Source organism: Monopterus albus, unplaced genomic scaffold (genome assembly GCF_001952655.1).
Source record: "Monopterus albus unplaced genomic scaffold, M_albus_1.0 scaffold31.1, whole genome shotgun sequence".
Classification (NCBI taxonomy): Eukaryota; Metazoa; Chordata; class Actinopteri; order Synbranchiformes; family Synbranchidae; genus Monopterus; species Monopterus albus.
In genome coordinates, this window is record NW_018127911.1 from 5,756,527 (window position 1) to 5,766,219 (window position 9,693).

Here is a 9,693-nt window from a genome sequence, read left to right on the forward strand (position 1 = left end):
GGCAGCCTGCCTGACCAGGGTTACGCTGCCTCTGAGGGCATGGCAGAGGGTGAGGACTCTGGTATGATCAGCTCTCCATCTGACACCCAACCCACATCTCCAGATGGGAGTTTGTCTCTGGATGGAAGTGGCAGAGGCAGAGGAAAGAAACTACTGGGACCAGTCCGGGACAATTCCAGTGACAGTGATGAGGGATGTGCCACCTGGGGATCGAGACACAGGTAGAGAGGAAGTCGTAGAAAGCTGAGATAAAGGAAACATTGGAGTAGGGTAGCTATGGATAGAAAACAAATGTGAAGGAGGAAAGTAAATGAAGTTGTCAAGCATACTCTATGTTTACATAATTTGTGTTTATTCATCCACTTTTTGTTGGTTAAAGCCTCATTCAAGATGGTGAGGCACATAAAGTCATCTGCACTGGCTCCAAGAGAATACGAATGACTCAGTGTTTACCCTACTCATTCATCTGTCTCACCTCATGCTTCCCAGTATTTTCTCATTTCTCTTCCAACTCTTACCCATCCTCTACCTCAAATCTTTCTCACAGCTGTCACCTGTTTCTACTAATTCCATTTTAATGGATCCTGTTTTTCTGGCAACCAAGACAGTCTATGTACCTATGTACCATTCACTTTGTGATCAATGTCAGGCCAACCTAACCACTGATAACTAAAACCTACATTAAAATAACCTGTTGGAATTTTGTATTTTTACCTGAAGAGAGAACTTTCACTGTTTCAGCCAACTTTAGAAGTCTCATCATGGTTTTTAATTGAGCATTTTTTCCATGTGTTATAATTGAGTTTTAGCCAAAGCTGGCACCCTCAACTCTTAGTGCTGGACTTTCATACTTATGGTTCTAGGCTCTAACTCAAAGACTTTCTTGGAAAATGAATACCGCCCCAGACCACTGAAACATTTTAAGTTGTTGTGAAATGTGTATGGTAATGTGCCCAGACCAGGGATCCTGGATTGATGCTCTCACTTGGAGAAACTTAAGAATCTGAGGTCTGGCTTGATACTGCTGGCTTCTTAGTATTCTAGGAAAACACTACAACCCAGTTTTCTCCGAACTGTTGAGGAAAAGAGGAACAGCCCAAGTCTTTTGGAAGACGGTTTCTATTTGGTTTGGCCTTTTTGTTGCAATTTGTTATGACTAATATGCCACTAACTCATGGGAATGCTCTGCTGATTCCATGAAGAAAATGAAGAAAGTTTGAATTGTGGTAGTAATATCCTTAAAGCTCTGCATGCTTCAAAGCCATCAGACTCCAATAAAAATAAATTTAAACTTTGAACAAGCACAAAATATCTAATGCTAACACATTTGTTTTATTTGTTCTAATACTGAACTGTAGTTACCTTTTTGGTTTCTGTGGCAGATTAGTAATGGAAAAGGTACTGGATAAAACACCAGTCTTAAATAAGCGATTCATAACAGTTGTTTGGTGGTAGAATCATAGGTAGTACTGTATTATAGGTGCCCCGTTGCAGTGATCTCTTTTTGCAAATGTTATGGGACTGTATTTTATCATGCGCATGTGTGTTTATTGACATTTTTATGTACTGTCTTTAGGCACGGTGATATCAGCTCACAGGCCAAGTCAGACGGGTTAAAAGATGGCTACGAACATGACCCAGAGCTCACAGCTCAGCTCCATGAGACTTTGGCAGAGTTTGAGGCAGACCTTGCAGGTGAGGGAACACATCATTCCTACAGTTAAAGTCCAACATTTACATAGACCTTAGCCAAATACATTTAAACTTAGTTTTTTCACAACTCCTCACATTTAATCCTATAAACATTCTCTGTTTTAGGTCAGTTAGGGTCACAACTTTATTTTAAGAATGTGACATGTCAGAATAATAGTAGAGAAAAAGATTTATCTCAGCTTATACTACTTTTGTCATATTCCCAGTGGGTCAGAAGTTTACATACACTTGGTTAATATTTGGTAGCATTACCTTTAAATTGTTTAAATTGGTTCAAAGGTTTCAGGATGCTTTCCACAAGCTTCTTACAACCAGTTTCTGGAATTTTAGTCCATTCCTTCTGACAGAACTGGTGGAATTGAGTCCAGGTTTGTAGGCCTCCTTGCTCGCACACGCTTTTTGAGTTCTTCCCACAAATTTTTTGTTGGTTTGAGGTCAGGGCTTTGTGATGACCACTCCAGTACCTTGACTTTATTGTCCTTAAGCCATTTTGCCACAACTCTGGAAGTCTGCCTGGGGTCATTGTCCATTTGGACAACCCATTTGCGACCAAGCTTTAACTTCCTGGCTGATGTCTTGAGATATATTGCTTCAGTATATCCACATCATCTTCCTTCCTCATGATGCCATCTATTTTGTGAATTGCCCCAGTCCCTCCTGCAGCAAAACACCCCCACAATATGATACTTTCACCCCCATGTTTCACAGTTGGGATGGTGTTCTTCAGTGTGCAAGCCTCCTCCTTTTTCTCTCCAGGCATAACAATGGTCATTATGGCCAAACAGTTCAATTTTTGTTTCATCGGACCAGATGACATTTCTCCAAAAAGTCAGATCTTTGTCTCCATATGCAGCTGGCAAACCACAGTCTGCCTTTTTTATGGTGGTCTTGGAGCAGTGGCTTCTTCCTTGCTGAGCAGCCTTTCAGGTTATGTCGCTATAGGACTTGTTTTACTGTGGATATACAGTAAATTCCTGGTACCTGTTTCCTCCAGTGTCTTTATGAGGTCCTTTGCTGTTGTTCTGGGATTGTTTGTTTGGACCAAAGTATGTTCATCTTGAGGAGACGGAATGCATCTCCTTCCTATGATGGCTGTATTGTCGCATTGGTGATTATACATGCATAGTATTTCTTGTACAGATGAATGTAGTACCTTTAGGCATTTGGAAATTTCTCCCAAGGATGAACCAGACTTGTGGAGGTCCACAGTTTCTTTGTTTTTTCCCTGAGGTCTTGGCTGATACTGAGTTTGAAGGTAGGCCTTAAAATACATCTTCAGGGGCACCTCCTATTGACTCAAATGATGTCAATTTGCCCATTAGAAGCTTCTAAAGCCATGACATCATTGTTCTGGAATTTTCCAAGCTGTTTAAAGGCACTTCTGACCCACTGGAATTGTGATGTAGTGAATTATAAGTGAAATCCACCTGTAAACAACTGTTGGAAAAATTACTTGTGTCATGCATAACATACATGTCCTAACTGACTTGCCAAAATGAGATTTTGCTAACATGACAAGCGGTTACAAAATCCGTTTTAATGACTTCAACCTAAGTGTATGTAAACTTCTGACTTCAGCTGTACATCAAAATGTTCAGGCAATGACCATGCTAACACCATAATTTGCTCTGCTTTTCCAGAACACATAGATATTGTCTCAGCAAAGGAGACTCCCTATACCATGTCCACAGATAGTAATGAAGTGCCGGTGTCTGTCGTGGACATGGATGTGCCAGTCACAGCTATAGATGAAGTACTGGAGGACTATGAACATAACATTTTAGAAAATGAGAAAAGTTCACCTATTATGGCCGAGTCCTCTGATTGCCAAGGTAGGAAGAACAATAAAACAGAAGCTGAAAATATTGTGCTTTGTTGACATCTGGTGCCATCAGAGTCCACTTTTTTGTGGCTCAGTGGTATCAATACAGTAGAGTTAAAAACCTGTTTTTTAAATTGACTTTTTTTTACCTCGTCTCATCACTGTTCCAGGTTTTCGTCAACAGACCGGTTTGGAGCCACAGAACAAAAACAACAATGCTTGTACAGCTGCTGGCAATAATAAAAGCAGCAGTGCAAATACTAAGCATCCATCTCAACCTGAGCAGCATAGGAAGTCACTGGAGAGCATGAGTATAGGTGATGTAAAGGAAGAAGAGGTATTAGAGACAACAATTGAAGAGATGCATTTCACTGATGCCAACAGTGTGAAAGAGGGTAAACGGAGACCAGCATCAGCAGTGAAATCTAATGTGGATGTGCAGAAAAAGAGCAGGAGCACTGACATCAAACCTGGTCCTGTGAAAAATAATGTTCGGTCTTTTCAAGAAAAGCAACCTGTTTTTCCACCAACCAGTCAGAAATCAGTCTCTGCAGAAGAAGAGATGCATAGAGTTTACCAAAACAACCCCAGCTCTCATGCTTCATACAGTAAAATTACTCACAATGTCACCACACGCTTCGGTATGAGAACATTCACTGTGATTCCTCCCAAACACGCTGTCACACATACTGCAACTGAAAAGCCAGCTGTCACATTAAGTGCAGGTGCCATTAAGATTGATGATCAAGGGAACATGGTGAAAGTGGATATATCCTGCAACAAATTTGATCGTTCATCAGAGAAAGGGACAAATTGTAGCAAGGAGTCTCCTCTTCTTGGAAAAGCCAAAGCTTTTTGGACCTCAAATGAAAGACAAGAAAGTGTTGTGCTCCACAGTAAAGGTCTAATCGATAAAGCTAAGGACAACACAGATGGCCTAAAATGTATTCCCACTCCAGTCTCAGAAACCACAGCTACTAGTAACACTGAGAACCTGAAAATGACACACAGTACACTCTATAAAACTACAGAGAGAGCCCAGTGTAAAGACATGGTTAAAGAAGAAGTTGGAAAGCCAGGGAAAGACCTCCAAGTTGCAAAAGAGAAGCAGGAGAAGGTGGAGACAGAGAAGATTTCAGTGTCCAAAAACATGCAACCGCCAAGAAATAAACCTTCACTTCCTCCTCCACCCCTTCCAGAGGTCAAAAAAGACCTGCCCTTCCTTAAACCATCCAGGCGGACTTCAAGCCAATATGTGGCATCTGCCATCACTAAATACACCCCAAATCTTTCAGCTAAACCCAGCTCCATCCCTAATGTTCCTGACTCTTCTGGCTCTGTCAAAACACAGGCTGTTGGCTTCCAGAGATTGGGCCGGACCCTGCAAGTGAATCCACACCAGTCTTCCCAGTCATCTCTGTCAAATAATAAGAGTGACTCGGCTCCTAAACCCAATCCTCCTGGCACTGAAAGGTCTGTGAACTGCCCAGAATATGTGTCAGATAGGCAGAGAAATGGTGAAGAAGTGAGATCAGACACAGGAGGATTTGAAAGTTGCACTGGATCCACCAAAGGAAGCTCTAATATGCTGGAAACTGAAGCAGCCAAGAATAAGCACATTAAGTCTAGTGACCATATTCGACCCAGAAGTTCCACTCCTGCACAGAGTAGTCCTCTGCACTCATCTGCCAAACCACCAACAGCCCCAAAGACCATCTCCAAAGACCAGACAAGTGTAAGTAAAATCAATATTAAAAACGTTGCATGTTATGGGTTTCTTGAAAAAAATTAACTCACTAAAGAACTTTTACAGCTGATTTGTTATTGCATATTACAGTGCACTTAATACTCCACATGTTGTCTTCAGAACATGAGGGACATAATCACAACAGCCACCCATCTCACACTTGATGTGAAATCACTACCTTTGGTCACCATGCAGGAAAGCGTTGTGACTCCTGGACCTCTGCCAGTGACGGTTTTTGGACCAGTTAAAAAGTTCCGACCAGTGATCTGTGGATCTGTCAAAAAAGAGACAACTCTGCACAGCAGCCTGATGGAAGCAATACAGACAGGTGGAGTCAGGGACAAGCTCAAGAAAGTAAGATCAAGATAAACACAGTACAGTGTATCGATACATGGATAGTGTTGGCAGGAGCACAAGAGAGGGATTTTGAGTTTTCACTTCTTATTTCATTGTTAGATTTCCACCTCTGATGCCAGCAGCATAAAGAAAGCTTCTTATGTTGAGGAGGTGAATGAGAGGTCCGCTCTTCTGTCTGCCATCAGAGCCCCAAGCAACTCTGACAGACTGAGGAAGGTGAAATGTTCTCTTAGTTATTTAATATTACTCCATCATGGTAGGGAGATAACACCTAGAGTCACAGCATGATTAATGTGACTTCCACTTTCACTGTCTGTGAATATATCCACGTTTATCCTTAAATATTATTATTTCATTCCCTTTTACATGTCAACAAATGTCAAAGCTAACCTCTTTGTTTGTGTTGTTAGCTATTTAGCAGCTCATCATGCATGAACCATGTTATTCAAGCATGGGTGTCTATTTCCATCCCTTCCATCACAGACTGAGCTGTGGATTAGTGCCATGCAAGGACCCATTTGGAATGAAAAGGGCAGAAACCGCGCCGGTGTAGCTGAAACATCTACAGTTCTGTTCTGAAGATTTCTTATTAGAACTGGAATCTTTTGAATGCTGCATGACTAAATCAGGACTCAAAACTTGATGCTTCTCAAAAAAGAGGATAAATCTAACTAAATGACTACGTACAGAGAGAGTTAGAAATATAAATGTAAATATATACAATATAACAAAATGCTGAATGATTTGAACAGCATAACACTAGTTCAGAATAAATAATGTCTCTGTATGTGTAAATACACTTGTGTGTTAGGACATGAGTGTCAATTCATATCCTCATAAGTGTGAGCAGCTGCCTCCTGCCTATGTTTATGTGTCTACATTTACCATTGTCTCACTCTTTTGTGTCCTTCAGACCAAATCTGAGGCTGCTGTTGAGGTTGACAGGTTCAAGAAGGCAGCATCTGCAGAGGAGAGAAGTGCAGAGCCTCCCCTTCCTCCCCCTTTGACTTCCACTCCTCCTGTCTTTTCTCAACCACCCCCTCCCCCACCACCACCATCAGCACCCATGCTTGTACCTCCGCCCCCTGTATGTCCAAGTGCTAACACCCCCATGAACCCTGCCCTCGCCAGGGAGGCTATGCTGGAGGCCATTCGCTCTGGATCTGCTGCAGAGAGACTAAAAAAGGTACAAATACAGAAAAATATAGCATGTAATTACACCCCAGAAAAGTTGTTACACTGTTTTTCATTAGTACTACATTAGTACTGTTTCATTTTCAATTATCTAGTTGCTTCATGACAACACAGTGATGAAGATAAGCAGTAGCCCACATCATACAACATCTCATTAGATCAAATTACATCAGAGACTACTGGCTTATCTGTTCTGCCTTATCCTTTTTGTTTGTTTTTATGAGTCGTAGTGCACTAGATGGCATTATGCTACCCAAAGGAACTCGTACCAAAGAAGAAAGGGAGGGAACAAAATGGAGACAGACATGAAAATAGGCAGAGACAGAACAGATAGAAGTGAGACAGAAAGAGGGAAATGTGATTTGAACCAGAGTCCCCTGTCTTCTGACATATTTGGTCTGGTTTCTCACATCTTGCCTTGTTGAAGGACATCATTGGCAGTACAAAGCTGTCCTGTGGTGCAGCAGCTGGGAAACTGGAAATGAACTGCACATTGTAACATACAAACATTGATCTGACAGTCATACTGTGCTGCTGCCGCTGTGTGGACATTTTCAAGACGATATAGTTCAATTTTAAGTAAGCAGCTGTGTCAAGTTGCCAAAAACCTGAAGAATTTTGGCATTATTATTTCACATCATTTAAACTAGAAAGGAAAAATAGCAAAAAATGAATATGGTTAGGATGAGAGAAGTAAGAAAAATGTGTGTTGTTGACTGCATCTCTTTCAGATCTGTTAAATACAAAGTGTATTAATAAAATCCTTTCCCTTTAGGCAGTGTTTTCTTTTTATATCCAGTTAGACTCCGCATAACCACAGAACCTGGTATTTATCCAGCATGCTATGACCTATTGCTCCTGGCATTGCCAGAATGGAGAAATATAAACATGCCATGTTGTGTCTCTCTTAACTAGGTCACTGTGCCCACAAAGACAATCCAAGTGAATGGCAGACTAGGAAGACGCCAGCCAACCTCCTTAACTCTTCCTCAGTAATGAGAGGGGAACCCACAGCAGAATCATTTTTCACATTCCACTTTGATATTTGTTTTTTGCCATTGTGCTTTTGCAGTAGACTGGATTGAGTCTCATTTTGAGCGAATGTTTGATTTGAACTTCACATCTCTTACTGCCAGTTTGGTACCTTATGCTTAAACTACAGTAATGCAATTTTTAAAGGAACAATAAAGCAAGGCGAATTGTTGTTTTCATTTATACAGCAAAACATTTTTATTGAACAGGGAATGATTTAAACTTTTCTTCTTGCAAGAGGAATGTTTCTCTGTTAGTAGCCAAACATCTCTGACATCTGTTGGTGTCACCAATATCAGATCTCTCACCTCCTAACAGTAGCTTGTTATATTGCTCTTTCTAAATATATCTTGCCATCTGTACTTGAATTCTCTGGTTTTAGCTGCAGAGCTGTACAAAATGTGTGCCAATGAAAGGATATTTCAGTGCTTTTTGATACTTGTATATATATTTCTTTCTTTTACCACAGTGACTTACTGATGCCTTATACAGTTGCTCCGTCAGTGTTATGTATATTGTGCTTTCTGTAAAGTTCTATATGGGTGCAATAATTTGGATCTGATTTATGTTTCCAATTATTTAATACTGGTTTGACAAAATTTGATTGTTGAACTCTTAAATGCCCTTAGATATTGATTGATAAATTCTTGTTTTAAGGGTATACTTTTCCCCAGAGTTGGTCTGTTATGCCAACTTCTACAGTTCCTGAGTCTGAGGGGGAGTGAGACGATGATGACTGACTAGTGCCTGTTAACTCATTAGGCCCCTGCTTGAGCTTCTAACCTTCTTTTTGTGCTGCTGTTAAAATTTTGACTGACCGTTTATGACATTGTCAGGGTAAATACTTCGCAGGAACCTGTATGTGTATAGGTGTGATGCTGACAATGCCTTTTTATGTTTGATTTATTACAAATTAAGACAAAATGTTCCTTTCCTTGACAGTGTAATACTGTTGAAGCACTGTTAAAGCACATCAATGGTGGATACCACAATTTATGAGGTCATCACCAGTATGTAATGGCAATATAAGACAAAAAAAGCAGTGGTAAGAAAGCAGAATGTTATTGTTTTGCCTTGATTTAAGAAAGTGTTATGGCATTTCATTCCTTTCCTCTGTAGACAAAGTTTACAATGTGGAGTAGTTGTGTTTGTTAGAGAGAGTTAGTAGAATACTCATACTGAATCTTTGGATTGAAGAAAAACCTAGAGCATTCCTGTTCAGGAATAAAATGCTTGCTGCTGAGAGTAAAGGGAGTCAACTTCCTAGTTTTATAGACATTTATTTTAATTTATGCTCAGTTTCAACACTCAAATATTTCTACTGTTCTGTTTTATCCTGAAAAGTGAGAACTTTTCTTTTTCCTAACTAGAGCAAGGTTATTTCATTTCTGTACCCTACTGCACATTGTATCCATGCATATTTGGTAATTCTAAAAAAAGACATTCGCTGTCATAGATTTGATTTAAATCTTTGACAAAATGCTATCCCTCAGATGACATGAAAATGTTATAAGCTGTTGTTTACTGCTTAAGTTTTAAGTGCACATTGTTTTTTGGAAAGTTTTTTGTCAACCTAATTGTTGATTCAATAAATAATTTTTTAATCAAGTGAAAATTGACAAACATTTTGAATATCTTTCTTTGCCGACCCCCCATATAGCATGTAGCCATTAGATGGAACGGATCATAGTATGAACCCTGCCCTAGCATCACTGATGTTCCTGTGCTGTTCCCATCACTGCAGTTGTCTGTGGTCATCCAGCTGTCCTTAAGAAATATTTTGCAAACTCTCTCCCTGCCACACCACAGATGAGCCACTATTCCGGGC

At 40.3% G+C, this 9,693-nt stretch overlaps 1 protein-coding gene across 6 annotated transcripts in view; it reads left to right on the forward strand.

Annotated features, from left to right (window-relative positions):
* cobl (cordon-bleu WH2 repeat protein) overlaps positions 1-9,470 on the forward strand; it is a 57,452-nt gene extending 47,982 nt beyond the window's left edge. For 2 of the 6 annotated variants that reach the window (XM_020596649.1, XM_020596647.1), the window contains 8 exons: positions 6-221; positions 1,577-1,695; positions 3,354-3,545; positions 3,706-5,270; positions 5,403-5,636; positions 5,739-5,855; positions 6,553-6,825; positions 7,749-9,470. In XM_020596649.1, the coding sequence (XP_020452305.1) occupies positions 6-221; positions 1,577-1,695; positions 3,354-3,545; positions 3,706-5,270; positions 5,403-5,636; positions 5,739-5,855; positions 6,553-6,825; positions 7,749-7,829 (2,797 nt within the window). In that variant the 3' untranslated portion in view covers positions 7,830-9,470. The remainder of the gene's footprint in view (positions 1-5; positions 222-1,576; positions 1,696-3,353; positions 3,546-3,705; positions 5,271-5,402; positions 5,637-5,738; positions 5,856-6,552; positions 6,826-7,748) is intronic. The other 4 variants (XM_020596648.1, XM_020596651.1, XM_020596650.1 and 1 more) reach the window with 3 other exon arrangements.
* The last annotated feature ends 223 nt before the right edge of the window (positions 9,471-9,693 follow it).